Below are 17840 nucleotides of genomic sequence, written 5' to 3'. Positions count from 1 at the left end.
CATCATCCCACCGCCATCCCCACCATCCCCACCACCAACCCCACCATTCCCACCACCAACCCCATCCCCACCGCCATCCCCACCATCCCCACCGCCGTCACCATCATCCCACCGCCATCCCCACCATCCCCACCACCATCCACCATCACTGCCATCACTACCTTATCATACATACCATCACTGTCTGAACCGACCAAGGAGCCTTCTCGAACCCTGATACAGCACAGAGGAAAGACCCAACGGGAAGGGCAGAAGGAGGGCGACACGCTTCCCAGGAGCCCAGGAGAAAAGGTCAAGAAGCTGAGGCCCTGCCACAGCCCTGCATTCTCCCAAACTCCAACCTTATTGGAGACGGTATCTTCCCAGCCTGCGTCTGAGCCTCCTTCCCCTCGCTCCTCCCACACCCACAGAGAACTGGTCTCCGTCAGGTGTGGCCCTCTTGGTTTCCCAGTGCCAGAGGCAGCTGTGGAGAGAGAAGCCCAGGAGGGGCAGGAAGGGAGGGAGAGGCAGAGCCCTGGCTGCACGCACAGGATTGGATGGCTTGTGCCCTCTCAGCCAGCCCCTGACTAGAAGGTTTCTCAAAGAGACGGTGACCTCGGCCGCTGCCCTGAACTCTGCCCATCTCTGCCATGAGGCGGGCACCTCCTGGGCAGAGTGGGCCACGGGGGCCATCCTGAAGCAGTGGTGAGGTGGGAGGAGGCCGTCAGGCCCCGTGAGGGGGGGCGCCATGGACAAGTTCCGGATGATTTTCCAGTTCCTGCAGTCCAACCAGGAGTCCTTCATGAACGGCATCTGCGGCATCATGGCACTGGCCAGCGCCCAGATGTACTCCGCCTTCGATTTCAACTGCCCCTGCTTGCCCGGCTACAACGCAGCCTACAGCGCGGGCATCCTGCTGGCGCCCCCGCTGGTGCTCTTCCTGCTCGGCCTGGTCATGAACAACAACGTGTCCATGCTGGCCGAAGAGTGGAAGCGGCCCCCGGGCCGCCGGGCAAAAGACCCTGCCGTGCTGCGCTACATGTTCTGCTCCATGGCCCAGCGGGCCCTCATCGCTCCCGTCGTCTGGGTGGCCGTCACACTGTTGGATGGCAAGTGCTTCCTCTGTGCCTTCTGCACTGCCGTGCCCGTGACTGTGCTGGGCAACGGCAGCCTGGCGCCCGGCCTGTCCCCACCCGAGCTCGCCCGCCTGCTAGCCCGGGTGCCCTGCCCCGACATCTATGACGGCGACTGGCTGCTGGCCCGCGAGGTGGCCGTGCGTTACCTGCGCTGCATCTCCCAGGTGAGGGGGTGCCACGGCCTTGGCATGGGTCTCCCCTCACAGCCTGGGGTCCCTCTGGCAAGGCCCAATCCCTCGCTTCTTGAAACGGGGCTTTCTCAGGGTACAGTCGTGTTTCTCAATGGATTGGAGCTCCCCAGACTGGGCTGGGTCTCCCCCTCAGACGGAGCTCTTTGGGACAGGGGCGTATTTTCCCAACTGAGGCCAGGACTTCTGAAGGCAGAGCCGTGTGTCTTCCCTGGATCAGCACCACCTGGGAAAAGTGATGTGGCTACCTCAGCCCAGAGGCCTGTCCTGTCTCGAGACCCCTAGAGTGGACCCAACAGCTCAGGCAGCCCCACCTTCTCCATCCTGAGCGCCGGCTTAGAAGCCTGGTGTATTTGCATCCTTTTCTTCTTCCAGGCCGGGGCGGTGGCGAGGCAGGTGGGTGGCTGGGCCATTTGGGTACATTTCCCTGGCAAATGCCCCCAGTAGGTGCCCCTCTGCTCAGGGAGTGGGATCCGAGGGTCCTGGGTCCCCTGGAAGGGAGGGTTGGGGGAGGGGATGTACTGTTGGGATGCACCCTAAAGGCAAGGGTGGAGGGCCCACTGATGGGCCAGAGCTTGGTCCTCCCCAGCCCCACTCCCTCATCCTCTGCCCCCTGGACGTCCCCCACCTAAGCCCCCAGGCCTCCCCTGCAGTCTTTGCAGCACGGGGAGGAAGCAGCAGCAGGCCCTGGCAGCAGATGGACCAGGGGCTGTCAGGGGAGGGGCAGGGGGCCGGGCCTGCCCTGCCAGGGCTAGAGAAACACTGTGCTCTGGCAAGTCCAGACCCTTGGCTCCCCATCTCCGGCCCTCCCGTGGGGCCCGTGTCACCACCACCACATGGATGTCGCACTCTGAGTGTACGAGCTCTGCTTCCCTCCCAAACCACTCCCTCCCTTGTGGACACTTGTGCCATCATGCCAGGCCTCAGGGCCTGGGGCAACTGTCCCTCCACCCGACGTTTAAACCACTGCATCAGGGGCGCCCGGGTGGCTCAGTCGGTGAAGCGTCCGACTTCGGCTCAGGTCATGATCTCGCGGTTCGTGAGTTCGAGCCCTGCGTCGGGCTCTGTGCTGACAGCTCAGAGCCTGGAGCCTGTTTCGGATTCTGTGTCTCCCTCTCTCTCTGACCCTCCCCCCGTTCATGCTCTGTCTCTCTCTGTCTCAAAAATAAATAAACGTTAAAAAAAAAAAAAAAAAAAATTTAAAAAAAAAAATAAAAAAAAAATAAACCACTGCATCATAAACTAAAAGGTCCCCCAGGGGACACGCTGTCTGGCCTATAGACATGTTTCATCTGGCCTTCCAAGTGAATTCAAAATTCAATTTTGGAATTGGTCTGAAAACCTCCTCTGAAAACCAGAAATTCAGATTTCTGGCTTTACTTAAAACCTGAAGATATCTTGGGGCGCCTGGGTGGCTCAGTCGGTTGAGCGACCGACTTTGGCTCAGGTCACGATCTCACGGTTTGTGAGTTCGAGCCCCGCATCGGGCTCTGTGCTGACAGCTCGGAGCCTGGAGACTGCTGCGGATTCTGTGTCTCCCTCTCTCTCTCTCTCTGCCCCTCCCCCACTCATGCTCTGTCTCTCTCTCTCTCTCTCTCTCTCTCTCTGTCAAAAATAAATCAACATTAAAAAAAAATTAAAAAAAAAAAAAACACATGAAGATCTCCAGCCCCACACAACACCAGCTCCAATTACAGGCACTTACCTCGCATCCTGATCCGGCCAGACACTTCTCTGTGCAGCTGGGGGCTGATCCAGAAGCCCAGGTTAGGAGAGCGTCCTGCCCCGGGCCTGACTGAACTATCAGCAGAGCGGATCTGGCACCCAAGCATCTAGGGCTCTCCAGCACAGAGTCTGAGCGACTGTCTTCTTTGTCTCCGTGACCCTTGAGGGCCCAACTCAGAGCCCACACAGAGAAGCCTCGTGTAGTGCTAGCTACTGAAAGGCAGACAATGCCAGGAGCCAGAGGACAGGTACCAGACTCAGAGGACGAAGGGTCACTCTGGCCCTGGGAGGTGAACGAGGACATAGTAATAGTGGCTAACAGTTCCTGAGCGCTAAGCACGTACCAGGCTGTGTGCCGTGTATTATTACATTTAGTCCTCGCAGAAACCCTATGAGATATGTACCGTCAACAACCCCATTTTATACGTGGGGAAACTGAGGCACAGAGAAGCCAGACACCTTGCTCCTGGTCAACTGGTAAGGACTGGAGACAGGGTCCAAAGCCAGGCAGCCTAATTCCAAGGTGTGCCCAGCTAACTCCTGTGCACTGAGTGCCAGGCCCACACGTCGGGCATTTTACTCACATGATCCCATTTCCGTGCCCATTTGACGGAAAAGGAAATGGAGGCCAAGAGGTAAGATCATTTGTCCCGTCAGTCCTCTTTTCCTTAAAGGCCCTGACATACAGAGTGCTTTGGGGGGTTTAGCCAGGCTTGGGATGCTGGAGAGCAATGCCAGCCGACTCCCTCCTCTCTCCCCTGCAGGCACTGGGCTGGTCCTTCGTGCTGCTGACCACACTGCTGGCATTCGTGGTGCGCTCTGTGCGGCCCTGCTTCACACAGGCCGCCTTCCTCAAAAGCAAGTACTGGTCCCACTACATCGACATCGAGCGCAAGCTCTTCGACGAGACGTGCACGGAACACGCCAAGGCCTTCGCCAAGGTCTGCATCCAGCAGTTCTTCGAGGCCATGAACCACGACCTGGAATTGGGTCACGCCCACGGGGCACTGGCCACGGCCCCCGCCGGCTCGGCTGCCCCAGCGCCCCCCGAGGGTGCTGAGGAGGAGAGGGAGAAGCTCCGTGGCATCACGGATCAAGGCGCCGTGAACAGGCTGCTCACGAGCTGGCACAAATGCAAGCCGCCCCTGAGGCTGGGCCAGGAGGAGCCGCCGGTGGGCAACGGCTGGGCGGGGGGCGGGCCCCGGCCTCCACGCAAGGAGGTGGCCGCCTACTTCAGCAGAGTGTGAGCTGTGGCCAAGCAGAGAGGCGAGAGAGGGGGTCTGAGCCCATGGCCTCTCAGTCCCCCAAACCAGATGGGAAGATGAAGTCTGCAGGTTCTGGGCGGTAGGCCCCCGGAGCAGACCCACATGCATTTACCTGCCACTGAGGCAGGAAATTTGGAGCTGGACGGGGACCTTAGTCCTCCAGCTGTGACACAGCAATATGAGTCAGAAGGGCTCAGAACTGGCTCGTGGGGGGGCAAACTCCCACCTGACCAGCCCCTCCCAAGCCACTTCACCCCTGCTTCGCTATCTCCTCTCAGGTTCTACAGCCATCCTTGCTCTGGATTGCTACCGTCTCTGCTCCCTTATGCGCAAGTCTCAGGGAGTGGGGGGGAGGGGGACGTCCAGTCATCTCACAAAGCAGGAATCCTGATTTGGGTCAGTATCCTGAACGAGGCTGAGAGTGGGCCGTGAGGACATGGCCCACAGCCTCACCCGATGTCGCACACCTGCAGTGCTAGGTGATGACACAAGATGCCAGAAGTTCTGTCTACTTAGGGGAAGCCAGAGTGCGTGGTCACCACAGAGGCCACCCAACAACTTGAGTATATTTATTTAGTGCTGAGCACAAGTCTTCCTGCCTTAGCCATTTGAGCTGCTGTAACAAAATACCACAGACTGAGTAGCTTATAAACAACAGAAATTTACTTCTCACACTTCTGGAGGCTGGAAGTCCAACATCACGGCACCGGCACGGTCACGTTCTGATGGAGGCCATCTTCTTTGTTCAAAGCCGGCACCTTCTCAAGGGAGCTCTCTGGAGCCTCTGGTCAAGGCACTAATCCCACTCATGAGGCTCTGCCTTCATGACTTAAGCACCTCCCAGAGGCCCCTCCCCCTAGTACCATCACCCTAGGGGGTTAAGATTGAGCACATGAATGGGGGCGGGGGGGGGGCGGGGCACACATTCAGACCATACCACCCTCCCTTGGAGGGGTCCTTGGAGACCGCCTGAACACCTCCTTCACATCCAGGTCTTGCGGAAAATCAGACCTCCCCTGAGCTCAGGCATTTAGAAAAAAAGCTGAATTTTTCCCATTTTCTCAGAAACCCTACTCCCTGGGAAGGGGTCTCTAGAGTGCTAAGAGGCTCTGCCCTGAGACGGGGAGGAGGGTGGAGGAGTGGAAGGGGAGCTGCCTGCAGTGGAAACAGCTCAGGCTCCAGAGCCAGAGAAAACTGGGTCACATGCTGACTCTGCCAGTTACAAACTGTGTCCCTCGGGCCAACTGCTTCCTTTTCTGTGCCTCAGTTTCCTCATCTGTATAATGGGGCACCTACCTGATGGGGTTGTTAAAATCATGAAACAGGTGAAGGGTGTAAAGCACAGAATAGGTACTCAGTATGCAGTGGCTCATGTGTTTGAACTCATGTTCAAACTCATGTTCTGAACCTGACAGCTTATCCGACCCTGGACAGAACGGGAGGGCGACATAAGGAACTGGAGACACCTTGTCGAGGAGGGAATTGAGGGCCAGGAAGATGTGAGTCCCACTCATCTAGGAATTCATTTTGATCTTGATCCCTACAACATCGCTTTAATAATTTCCCTTCTTCCCAACTACTCTTCCCTCCATTCCCACTTCTAAGACTCAGCCTGAGCTCCTTTCATTATTTAGGAGGAGGACACGCCCAGGGTATCAGGAGGTACAAACGCCAAGGAAAGAGCAAGGTTTTGGGTCAGGCAGATTGGGGTTCAAGAACTAGAGCTGTAGGACCTCACTAAATCCCTCCAAACTTCAGTGTGTCTATGTGAAAAACAGATCTTAAAAAGACCTGCTTTTCAGAATTATGGTGAGGATAAAGGAGGATAACTTTTGAGGAAGAATCTGGAATGGTGTTTGGCACCTGGTAGGATCTGAATAATAACCACTGGTCCTTTCCGTTCATTTCTGCACAGGGACAAGCACAATTCAGGGAGGCCAGTGTGGCACTCGGCAGTCCCACGGTCACAGAACCACAAACGTTGCAGAGATGACACAGGGGGAAACTTGAGGGAGGTCTTTCCCTTAATCATAGGGCTCATCTAGCCTGTCCTTGGACAGGGCTCTCCCCTTTAGAATTCTTGGCCCGTGACTTTCCAGCCTCAGCTTGCACACTCCCACAGATGGGGAGCTCATGACCGCTTTCTGGGACAGGCTGGGCAGCTCTGATGGTTACAAAGGGGTCCTCGCAGCAACTCGCCTTCTTGTAATTTCTACCCACCATCCGGTGGTCTGCGCACAGGGCCTCAGAGAATCACGGTGCCAGCCCTCCTGAGATGTGAAGCAGTGCCAGGGGAGTTAGCTGAAGTATGGACAGAAGACCCAGTGGTGGGGAGGAGGACCGACAGGTGCAGGGCGGCTCTGAGGGAGAGGAGCCAGAATAAGGTAGGGAGGCCATGGCCTGTGCATCCTGCTAGTGGTCAGCATCAGTCTGGTGGCGCCTCTCCTCCAACCCTCCTGGGGCCTCCGTGGCAGCTCCTGTCCAGTGGGGGTCAAGCACGGACAGCACTCCTGACACTGGCAGGGAGGACAGGCCCAGGCAGGATCTCCCGGAGGGCCCCCTTGCCTGGCCCCTGAACTGGTCCCCCTGGTGTGCAGCTGGCTCAGGAGGGCAGGCGCGGGCCAGGCGCTGCTAAACAGGCAGCCCAACTTCCTCTCCTCTTGCACCGCCCTCACCACCCGCCCTCCCCTGCCTGGCGCCTGAAGGCGGCTGTTTTTCCACTCACTGCTACTGCCCGAGTTCCATCCTGCTGTTTCCTTCTCTTCCTGGAGTTAAAACTTCTTAGAAAACAGCGCCAGGCCGGCCCAGGCCCTGCTCCAGTGCAGAAGAAAGCGCAAGACAGCCCGAAAGCACTTCGGGTCAGGGCCGCCCTGCAGGCCCACGCTCCGCGGAGGCTGAAGCCACTGGTTGTCGCCCGCAACTGGCCCCAGGTAAGAGGAAGGGCCCTTCTCTGGGGTGTGCCAGGTGACGGGGAGGATGGGGAGGATGGGCGGGCTGCTCAAGGCCACCCGGAGGGATTGTCCTGGGAAGAAAGGCCCCTCCGAGGCTCCTCACTCTGGACCCCGCCAGTTGTGCCCCTCCCAGCCTGTCCCACTTTCTGTCCCAACTGCTGTTGTCAGAGGTCCCACCCAGGCCTAGATGTGACCCCTTCCTGGCCTGCGAGACAGGGCCGGTAGTCTCAGCCGATGGCCTGGTTTCCTCTCTGTTCACTACCCCAAGGATTCAGGTATCTTGTACCCCATTTTGGGCAGCTTCTGAACCCATGAAGGCTCATTAGGAAACTTGAAGCCAAGAGGGGAAGAGCAAGAGGGAGAGGAGCCTGCCTTTAACCCATTCATCCCTGGCAACATTATAAACTTTTTCCCAAAGAGTGCAACCGGAGGCCCTGGGCTGAGTGGGAGGGAGTCAGGTCCCTCCTCCTGCTCCTGGCTCCCCACGTGGTCACTGCCGGGGCCCATCTGGCAACCTGGGCAGAGACCAGGAAGGGTGGCGGGTACAGAGGAGGTAGAGAAGGAAATATGGGCAGGTCTCCCCCGCTTTGTTTGCTGCCCACTCCATCCCACCACTCCCAGGCTTCTTCTGGCTGTGGGCTTTTCTCATCCCCTAAATGGGGAGGACACAGGACCACACCCTGGAATGTCTGCTTGTGTGGGTGGAGCCTAGGAAGGGAGTCGGGACAGAACATGGCTGGAGCCTCAGCCACTTCCTGGCAGGCTGCCAGGACCACATGGCGGAGCAGGCTGGGTATGGGCTGGTGGGGATGGTCAAGCCTTAGCCCATCAAGGCTGCCTGTCCCTGGCAGGCTGGGCAGCCCCCCCGGGAGGCTGCTTAGAAAGGGAGGGGTAATGGGTGGGGAATGGAAGGTTCACCAGGGCTCTCTCCTGGATGAGCACAGAGCAAGGTCAGGAGGCCAAGAAAACAGAGGACTGACTTAGCTAGACCCACCCCTGTCCACTTCCCAAGCCTCCTTACATCAGGCTCGAAAGTCCTGCCCAGGCACCTCCATACTTTAATGGCCTCGAGCAAGGCACTTACTCCTCTTTAGACCTTAGTTTCCTGATATTTGCAGGAAGGAGAAACATGCCAGGGGCCTCACCTCTGGGAGCCACCCTAAAGACTTGACAGGGTGAGGTGTCGCAGAACAGTTATTAGGCATCACTTTTCCCCCTTTCTTTTCCCCCCAGCACCGCTAAGGAGAGAGCAAGGGCCAGAATGATTTGGCCTCTTTTCACAGATGAGGACACCGAGACCCAAAGAAAAGTCATGAAGTACGTTGAAAGCCAGGATCTCCTAAACCAGTCCAGATGCTGAGGTCTCCAAAATGAAAAGTTCTCATGAATTCTAGGAACGCTGCACCAGGCTTACCACTGACCGAGTCCCCTTCCTCCACCCCACCCCACCCCACCTCACTGAGTCAGGCCCAAGTCCTTTACCAGGTCACCCACTCAGCTGTTATACCCATGGGCTACAGGCCTTGAGGACAAAACCCTCCAAGTAGTCCTAGGTCCCTTAACACATCAGAACTACTTGGAACCCCATATTCCCCAGGGCCACAAGGCCATTCTTAATCCCTCCTTCAAGGGAAGCTTGTGGGAGTAACAAGAACCTGAGTGCCTGAGGCAGACAGACCTGAGCATGAATCTCATCTCTGCCACTTACTTACATGTGACCTTGGCAAGCCCCTCCCCCTCAGGAAGCCTCCACCCTCTCTGCATACACTGGGGATATGACAACACAGTGAGATCCTGACCATGGGCAATGAGGTATGGAAAGCACCTGGCACCTAGCAGAGGCTCAGTGAGCAGTGGCTGCCACCACCCTGTCCACCAGGCCCTGGGGCTCCCCAAGTCTCCTTCCCATCTCACCAGCCTGGCCACACAAGATCCCCTCAAACCCTTTCAGTTTTCAGAGGCACACATTTATCGTCACTTACTGTCCCACAGGGAGCGCTCGGCCAGCCACTAGAGGGGCTAAGATGACAAGACCTCGCCCTGCCTTCAGATGCCTACCAGCCTGCACGCCTTCTTAGTCCCACCAGGAACCATCGGCCCCAGGCTCCGCCTGCACCTCCCCTTGCAGTCGGTCCCCCAGCCGACTCATCACCATGGCAGCCCTGATTGCAGAGAACTTCCGCTTCCTATCGCTCTTCTTCAAGAGCAAGGACGTGATGATTTTCAATGGGCTGGTGGCACTGGGCACAGTGGGCAGCCAGGAGCTGTTCTCTGTGGTGGCTTTCCACTGCCCTTGCTCACCTGCCCGGAACTACCTATATGGGCTGACAGCCATCGGTGTGCCCGCCCTAGCACTCTTCCTCATCGGTGTCATCCTCAACAACCACACCTGGAACCTAGTTACCGAGTGCCAGTACCGGAGGACCAAGAACTGCTCGGCCGCCCCCAACTTCCTCCTCCTAAGCTCCATCCTGGGCCGTGCGGCCGTGGCCCCCGTGACCTGGTCTGTCATCTCCCTGCTGCGCGGTGAGGCCTACGTCTGTGCTCTCAGCGAGTTTGTGGACCCCTCCTCACTCACAGCTGGGGAAAAGGGATTCCCACCAGACCATGCCACGGAAATCCTGGCCAGGTTCCCTTGTGGGGAGGGCCCTGCCAACCTGTCAGGCTTCCGGGAGGAGGTCACCCGCAGGCTCAAGTACGAGTCCCAGGTAAGGCTGTGCAAAGGGAAGTTGTTCCTCTTTCTTCCCTAGGCGACGGCTGGTGGGGAGGTGCTGAGATGGTCCAGCCTTGAAGGCAGAGTTGTCCTCAGGGGCTGAGGTCTCCAGGAAAGCACTAGATTGTCAGCGTCAGGTGTCTGAGCCGGGTAACCTTTGAGTTAGGACTTGGTGAAGCAACTTTTAAACATTAAAGGAATGTTCTGGCTTAGACTAAGCCTTGATCCCAGTCACAGATTAAACCTCTACTTCGGGGCGCCTGGGTGGCTCAGTTGGTTAAGCGGCCGACTTCGGCTCAGGTCATGATCTCGCGGTCAGTGAGTTCGAGCCCCGCGTCGGGCTCTGTGCTGACAGCTCAGAGCCTGGAGCCTGTTTCAGATTCTGGTGTCTCCCTCTCCCTGACCCTCCCCCGTTCATGCTCTGTCTCTCTCTGTCTCAAAAATAAATAAACGTTAAAAAAAATAATAAAAAAAAACAAAAACAAAAAAAAACCCTCTACTTCACCCAGATTGAGCACGAACCCTTGCAAGCTTATGAAACAGTTACCGTCAGCTAGGAGGTGACCCGTTCCTATTCCGGGAAGGACCCCGGCCCAGCACGAAGTCAGCCTTCAAGTGCTGCTGTCATAGGGGAGGCCCCCGAGCCAGGAAGGGGTGTTGACTCAGGACGCAGTGGCTGCTGCCCTGATCCTAGCCTTAGCCGTGGCTCAATTCTGAAGGAGCAGAGGTCAGCCTGGGGAGAGAGGACAAGGGCAGAGACGGGGGCAGAAAACACCGCTAGGAGTATTAACTCAGAGCAGCAAGGGATGAGGGACACAAGGAGAGCACAGGATTTTCTAAACAAACAAATAAAACACAACAGAGAAAGTGAGTTCAAGGGAGTGAGGACAAAGAAGTGGAATCACAGCCATAAGGACCGTTTCCCTTCTAGTAGGATCTGCCCTCAGGGGGGTTGTGGCTGAGGTTCGGTTCGGCCCAGCCCAGCCCAGCCAGAGCCCTCTGACCAGCTCCTCCCACTTCCTCCTGGGGCGGGGGAGGGTCTAGGCAGCTCCTTGCCCCTCCTCAACCCTGCCCCTTCTCTGGCCAGCTCTTCGGGTGGCTGCTTATCGGCATGGTGGCCATCCTGGTGTTCCTGACCAAGTGCCTCAAGCATTACTGCTCACCACTCAGTTACCGCCAGGAGGCCTACTGGGCGCAGTACCGCGCCAACGAGGACCAGCTCTTCCAGCGCACGGCCGAGGTGCACTCGCGGGTGCTGGCCGCCAACAACGTGCGCCGCTTCTTCGGCTTTGTGGCGCTCGACAAGGACGACGAGGAGCTGGTGGCCAGGTTCCCCGTGGAAGGCACCCAGCCTCGGCCACAGTGGAACGCCATCACGGGCGTCTATCTGTACCGCGAGAACCAGGGCCTCCCGCTCTACAGCCGCCTGCACAAGTGGGCCCAGGGTCTGGCGGGCAACGGCACGGCACCAGAAACCGTGGAGATGGCCCTGGTCGCCCCCTGAGGGACCGGTTCCCGCACTCTTTGCCAGTGACGGTGCCTGGACTCAAACGGAACTCCACCGCCTGCTCACAGCATCAGAAGGGGATGATTTTTTTTTAACTTTTTGGGGAAACAGGTCAGAAGCAAGGAACACAAAGCACCCTGGGGTGTGGAGAGCTAGTAAACAACGTGGTCTGCTCCGACAGCAAGGCTCTCAGACCTGAAGAAACGCCCTGTCCTGCTGCCACCAAACACTTGGTCAACCGCTTTGGGGAAAAGGCCCTTTCTCAGAACCTAGCCTTAATTAACTATGATGTGGACAACTGCTTACCGGTGCGACTCCCAAGCTGGGAAGCCCCGGCCAGCAGAGCCAGGTGAGCGTGATATCCTTGTGCAGGATATCGTGCACTTACCGTATGTGTGACTGCACGCGGATACCTGGCTCAGCAGTGCTCAGCCAGGAAGCTGCCCTCCAATGTAAGCCTCTGGCTTTATTTTATATACTTAAAATTTTTGATAAAGTTGTTCCTAGTATAAACGAGTAGCTTGGTGTCTGCATTATTGGATGGGCTATGCCACAGCAGGCTGGTGGTCACGGAGACAGGCCCAAATCCCATCCCCTTGGGATTGGCGGGGGGGATAGAGAGACTCTGAGCAAAATTAAAATGGATGGAAGGGAGGGCAGGGGTGCAGGGAAAGCCAAATGTTCCCACATGTGGGAAGGCCCTACGGCTGATGATGTCTTGATAGTTAGATTCAGTTATCTGATTTGATCTGGGCAACAGATGAAGCCTGGCCTGTCTCAGATGGAAGATCACCTTAAACTCCATGAGTCAAAAGACCCAACACTCAGGAGGGTAGACTAGCTCCTATAACTTAGTGCTAATGACCAAAAACCAGGATAGCCCCACCTCTGCCTCTCCCCACCACCCACACATGCCCACCCTTGTCTGACCGCCTCCACCATCTCTAAAACCTTTGATGCTCTCCTTGTCCCTGTCCTGCTTCCCAGCATTCAACCCAGTCACTTCCCATAGGAAAGCTCTCCAGTTCTCAGCACATTTAAAGCGCTGCCAAAGAAAACGTTTAATCCCCTTAAGACCAGCCAGAAAAGAACTGGCCTCTACAACTGAGTCTGTGCTGGCCTCCAAGAATTCTGGAACATACAGGATTATTACCAAAGGAGGTGGATGCCACCTTTCTGGGAAATTTACAAGGGCCCCAGGGAGGCGTGGGTGTGGTGGACCCAACATGTCCCCTTTCCCTCAGGTCTCAAGGAAAATCATCCAGCCAATCAATGCCCTCCATCCAAGGATCTCTCCCCATCGGGGCTATAGGGAGACACAGAAAAACTGTGGTCTCCCCAACTCACACAGCACAGCAATCTAGGTCCTCACCGAGCCTCCTAACTACCCGGCCCCACCACTATTCCAAGTAGGACTTTTTGACCCCATTTCACAAATGAGGCACCTAACTTAGGAGAATCTGGATAATCTGGGCCTGGTGGGCCTGGGAGGAAACCTCCCAGGTGGTTCATGTCAATCCCTGTGGCTTTCCTCTCAGGTACCCGGGTTCCCCAACTGTCCTTTCTGGGGTCTGCCTTCATCCTCCTGTCCCAGCCTCACTGAGTCCACAAAAGGGCACAAGTGCTAGCTGAGCATAGGCTGCGGGACTCAGCCTAGGGGAGGAGGCCCACTCCCTGGATCTTGCTGACCCCCTCTAGTTGGACCAAGAGCCTACTGGGGCCAGAGTGAGATCCTGACCACCAGGTCATCAGAAGTTAGCCCCTCCATTCTTGTCCCCAGCAAACTCCCAGGAAGGAGAGCGCCTCAGCTTTTCTAGGGGTCCAAGAGTCTGCTGCCTACAACCACTGAGCAGCCTCAGAAAAGGGTACAAATGAAGTAAACTAGTACTTAAAACAAGCAAAAAGGCAGTCTAAGAAAGCTCAAGTTCTTTTCCATCCTGACAGGATTACCCTAAAAGGTGCTGCAGAAAAAGCAACACTTAAATAAGAGTCCTCAGACAACACAGCTTTTCAGCCGCCCACACGCCTGAGATTCGCCAGGGCTGGCCCCCTGCCGACAGTGGTCATCTGAGGCCCGCGGGCCACTAGTCCTCCAACACGGAGCTCTTGGCTTCCACGTATTCCAGGGCCTTCGCCTTCACGGCCTGCACGTCCTTCTCAGTGCCGTGTTGTTTCTCATAGTCCAGGTAGCGCTTGAAGAAGAATTTCATTCGCTTGGGAGCCAGGCTGAGATGAATGACCCGCTCAAAGATGTCCCTGTGAGGAAGAGCAAGGCAGCATTTGCCTGTTGGCCCCCGGCCACTCGACTGCTGGCTAGCTGTCACCCACTCGCCCTCTGGCCCTGGAGCCAGGCTGTTTTCCAGCACTCTCACATCTGTCTTTACATTCATTGCCATTTTAAAGTCCTAAGGTATCCATGGGAAGATAGATTGCCACCCTCTTTCTAGATCAAAACCCACAGGCTTGGGCAAGGCACTAGTTCTTTCTGACCTCAATCCATCCATCCCTAATCCTCTCTGCCTTGTGGAGACACAGGCGACAACAGCAAGCCCATGAACATTCTCTATCACCAGAAGCAGGTACAATGAATTATGCAGGAAGCCCAAATTTCCTGACTCCCACACCAGGACCAGCCTACCACCCACCCCAGGTTCCAGATACAGAAAAAGAGGTTGCAAAGTGAATGCCACAGGACCTGGTATGTCATGTCAAAGATGTTCTTCAGAGAGTGAAAGAGAACCGGGGATCCTGGAAGCTGACTGTGGGGCTAAAACTTATACACTTGGCCAACGTCCCCCAATCCCCACAGTTAAATCAGCCCCGATCTGTCTTCCCCTCTCACCGGACTTCCTTCTGGCTGCCATGCTTAATGGTCATGTCGATGTAAACCGACCAGACATCAGTGCGCTTTGGGTAGGTGCTCAGTGTGTTCTCAAAAATGGCTTTGGCCCGTTCCGCATCCCCTAGCTGGAACTCCAGCTGGGCAAACTTGGCAATCACATCCACATCTGCAGGGAGAGGACAGCTCAGATACACAAAGCAGACAGACCCCTCACCACAGCACAATGTGCTACGTGTCAGACACCGTCTGACCCCTGACTCCCTGCTCCCAGGTTCCAAGATGACAGTTGGGACAGTGGGGCAGTTTAGGGCCAAATACACAGACGGGTACTGATCTATGACTTCCACTGGAGAGTCTCTCTGGGCCCAGTAGGGAGAGGGGGCAGGGGCAACAAAGTTAGCACTAACTGTTTTTTGTTCCTTCATCTTTGAAGTTTAGCATCTGAAATGCAACAGATGGTTACGTCCATGAGCATGTAATCAATAGAAAAATAGTTATATGCCCTCCACTAGGCTTTCCCAACACCACACCCCGCTCAGAGAAAACCCCCAATCCCTACGTCCAGACATCAGAGAGCCTAATGTGATCCAGAATCAGGCTGGAAGGTGGGGATGAACACTCACGCTCTTTATTGGGCAGACACTCGAGGGCTCGCTGCATCACACGGTGACTGGCCCCAGCCTGGCCCCTCCGCAGAAGAAAGGCACCATATTTGATCCAGACAGATTTCTCCTGCCTGAATCGCTTCAGCATCCGGTTGTAGAGCTCACCAGCTTCCTGTGGGAAAGAAAAGGTAAGCTACAGAGTGTGATACAACAGAGACAGGCAGCAGCTATGCTCATGAGGGGTTAGACGTAGCCTCAAACTCCAGTCACTGTGCAGGCCCAATTCTAGGTGCCTGAGGGAAGCAGAGAGGCTCACAGAACACATGAAGGAGCCTTACAGGTGAGGAGTCTCCCTATCAATCCTGTGCTGCATGGAAGTCCAAACAGGAGAAGAGAGAAGGTGAGAACAACATGGGGGCACACGAGAGACAGAAAAGGGACACTCTGCCGAGCTGCTGCCTCATGGCTGTAAACCCAAGGGATATACACCAGGGGTCAGCTGTCCCTTCACTTCCTTCCGCTGCCGGCTGCAGTCCTAAAGTAGAGGGGGGAGGAAATGACTCCGCCCACTTAGAAGGCAAACAAGTTAGGGCCCAGATGACACATAGCAAGCCTGTGGCAGGGCTGTATCCAGAATGGGGGAATTCATCCCTGTGACTTCCCTGCTGCCTCTGTGACTCCTAGGAGTTAGTTTCTGAGCAATTAAGGACCCTCCGGCAGCGGGCCACCCAGATCAGACTCCTACCTGGAATTTCTCTGACTTGGTGTAGATGTCAGCCAGATGGAGAAAGACCTTGAGAGGCTCATTGTACTGCACAGCCCGCTCAAAGACCTTGGTCAGTGACTCCGGAGAGCCGTACATGTTCTCTAGATTCAGCAGAGCCACCCATACATTCAGCTTCTCCTGCTCCTCTCTGGAGAGAAAGTCAGCACATGAGCTCCATCACCTCAGCCCAAGAAAGCCCCCACTACTGCCCAGGGATGCAGACTGGAACTATTTCTTCGTTCCCTGGCTCTATCCACATCCTCAGTTTCCAGCCCCTAGTGAGAACCCTGAGAAGCCCAGTCCCCACTGCAGCTCACACAGAAGCAGAACACCAGCCCCTGACTGTGGGGGTTCCCCTGGCATCTGCCTCCATTCCTAGAAAGGAAGCCCACTAAATCTTAAAACTGGCTAGATGTTTGGGCAGGAAGGAGCAGAATCTTCTGGTCTCTCTCTCCAAACTAAGAGAATGAAGCAAAGGATCACCATCCCTCCTCTTAGCGGTCAGAAAACTCATTCTACCCTGTGCCTGGAAATGGCAACTGAGAGCGTCTGCACCCAGGTACGTGGAGTTATTCCCCTTGTTCTACTTCTGCTCCAAGTTAGGCCCTTTATTTCAGTGTAGGGACTCCTGTAAACCCTTAGCCACTTCAGTGAAGGAGACTATAAAATATTAATGAGCAGATCTGTTTCACAGATGGCACAGCAATGAGACAAGCCTGGGAACCTATGGGTGCGGGTGGCGGCCACCCAAACTGCTGTCGGCCTGCCGAAGAGGAAATGACCCACAGGCGGCAAGCTCTGCAGCCGGCGGAGACACAGCCCTCCCTTTCAAGAGCCACCCCCCCACCAAAGCAGGAGGACAAGGCCGAGACCTGAAGGAAATGGTCTTGAGAGCCCTCTCAGCCACGGCCCGGGCCTTCTCGATCTCTGTGGCCTGCAGGTGGAAGGCCATGTACTGCAGCCACAGGATAGAGCTGTTGGGGGAGCTCAGCAAGAGTCGGTCAAAATCATCTGCGGACTCTGGCTGTCGCCCGGGATCCATCAGTGCCTCCTCAATGCGGGACAGCTCTTTCTCTGCCTTCTGCTTCTCCAACATCCTTTCCTTCTTGCTCCTCTTCTGCTACAGAAGACACAAAAGTTAGTGAGTAATCTGCTCCTCAGACCCTTGCAGAGGTCTGCAGTTGAAGCCAAGAGTTGGCAGGGCAGTCAGTGAGCTCTGTAAATACTCCCCGGCCTGAGATAGCCCCACTCTGCCAGGAGGGACACCCAGGCCAGGAGAGAGCAAAGAGAGACTAGCACCAAGGGGTCCCCTGCAAAATACGACACCGTGGACTGCTGTGGCTTGTCGTCCTCCTCACTGTCTGAGCTCTCTCCTCGAGGTGGTAAGGCCGGGGTCAGAGAGTCTAGCCCCACGTCCCAAATGAAACCGGAGGACAGCTGTAGCCGGGGCACTTCTGCTGGCCTGGTTGGCTTCCCCTGAAGGAGCACAAGAGGTGTGTGAGGAAAGCACTCAGCTCGGGCTGCACCCTGTTCCGACCCCATCCCACCTGGAGAAGCAGGGGCTCCCACCAGGCCCAGAGGCCCTTGCTCCCTCCCAGGGCCAGGCTAGGCCCGCTCCACTGGAGAAACCACAGTAGTGATGTGAAAGCTTTTCTTGTAAATACATTTATTTAGGCAATGAGCTTTTAAGACATATGTATGCAAAAAAAACAAAAAACAAAAAACAAAAACAAAAAACAAAAAACAAAAAACAAACAAAAAAAAAAGAGGTTAGAGTGGGAGAGAGCCAAAGCATAAGAGACTGTTGAGAACTGAGAGCAAACTGAGGGTTGATGGGGGGTGGGAGGGAGGAGAGGGTGGGTGATGGGTATTGAGGAGGGCACCTTTTGGGATGAGCACTGGGTGTTGTATGGAAACCAATTTGACAATAAATTTCGTATAAAAAAAAATAAAAAAAACAAAAAACAAGAAAACAAACAATCCACCACCACCAGCAGCATACATATGCATACATATATACACATCTGTGTATAAAGTGCCATACACGTGTAAGGAGATAGTAGAGCCAAGACAGAGAGATGAGAAGCGTTCCGGGGTGTAGGGATGTTAGTACCTACAGTCTGGGCAGCCCTTCCTCAGTCCTAATGGTACTGTCCCCATCTT

General features: G+C 55.8%; 3 protein-coding genes across 6 annotated transcripts in view; 2 read left to right on the top strand and 1 right to left on the bottom strand.

Annotated features, from left to right (window-relative positions):
* The first annotated feature begins 708 nt into the window (after positions 1 to 708).
* CALHM1 (calcium homeostasis modulator 1) lies at positions 709 to 4967 on the top strand. Its single transcript, XM_040486331.1, has 2 exons — positions 709 to 1279; positions 3793 to 4967. Exons 1-2 carry the CDS (start codon positions 728 to 730, stop codon positions 4273 to 4275), a joined length of 1035 nt encoding a protein of 344 aa, XP_040342265.1. The 5' UTR covers positions 709 to 727; the 3' UTR covers positions 4276 to 4967.
* A 1812-nt stretch (positions 4968 to 6779) lies between these two features.
* On the top strand, positions 6780 to 11980 carry CALHM2 (calcium homeostasis modulator family member 2). Of its 3 annotated transcripts, none has more exons than XM_040486325.1 (4): positions 6780 to 7223; positions 8478 to 8561; positions 9237 to 9952; positions 11045 to 11980. In XM_040486325.1, the coding sequence occupies exons 3-4, from the start codon at positions 9398 to 9400 to the stop codon at positions 11459 to 11461; spliced, it is 972 nt and encodes a 323-aa protein (XP_040342259.1). In that variant the 5' UTR covers positions 6780 to 7223; positions 8478 to 8561; positions 9237 to 9397; the 3' UTR covers positions 11462 to 11980. The 3 variants fall into 3 exon arrangements, with proteins under 3 accessions (XP_040342259.1, XP_040342260.1, XP_040342261.1); XM_040486326.1 differs by having other exon boundaries at positions 8478 to 8605; XM_040486327.1 differs by lacking the exon at positions 8478 to 8561.
* A 525-nt stretch (positions 11981 to 12505) lies between these two features.
* Positions 12506 to 17840, bottom strand: part of PDCD11 (programmed cell death 11) — a 45964-nt gene continuing 40629 nt past the window's right edge. Inside the window, exons 31-36 of one of the 2 annotated variants that reach the window (XM_040486321.1) lie at positions 17004 to 17153; positions 16550 to 16797; positions 15657 to 15825; positions 14930 to 15083; positions 14307 to 14472; positions 12506 to 13720 (exon numbers count right to left, since the gene is read on the bottom strand). In XM_040486321.1, the coding sequence (XP_040342255.1) occupies positions 13549 to 13720; positions 14307 to 14472; positions 14930 to 15083; positions 15657 to 15825; positions 16550 to 16797; positions 17004 to 17153 (1059 nt within the window). In that variant the 3' untranslated portion in view covers positions 12506 to 13548. The remainder of the gene's footprint in view (positions 13721 to 14306; positions 14473 to 14929; positions 15084 to 15656; positions 15826 to 16549; positions 16798 to 17003; positions 17154 to 17840) is intronic. The other variant, XM_040486322.1, reaches the window with a different exon arrangement.

Source organism: Herpailurus yagouaroundi, unplaced genomic scaffold (genome assembly GCF_014898765.1).
Source record: "Herpailurus yagouaroundi ecotype Mexico unplaced genomic scaffold, PumYag 163, whole genome shotgun sequence".
In the NCBI taxonomy this organism is placed as follows: Eukaryota; Metazoa; Chordata; class Mammalia; order Carnivora; family Felidae; genus Herpailurus; species Herpailurus yagouaroundi.
The sequence above is the reverse complement of the archived record's forward strand: the minus strand, read 5'-3'. Positions and strand labels throughout refer to the sequence as shown.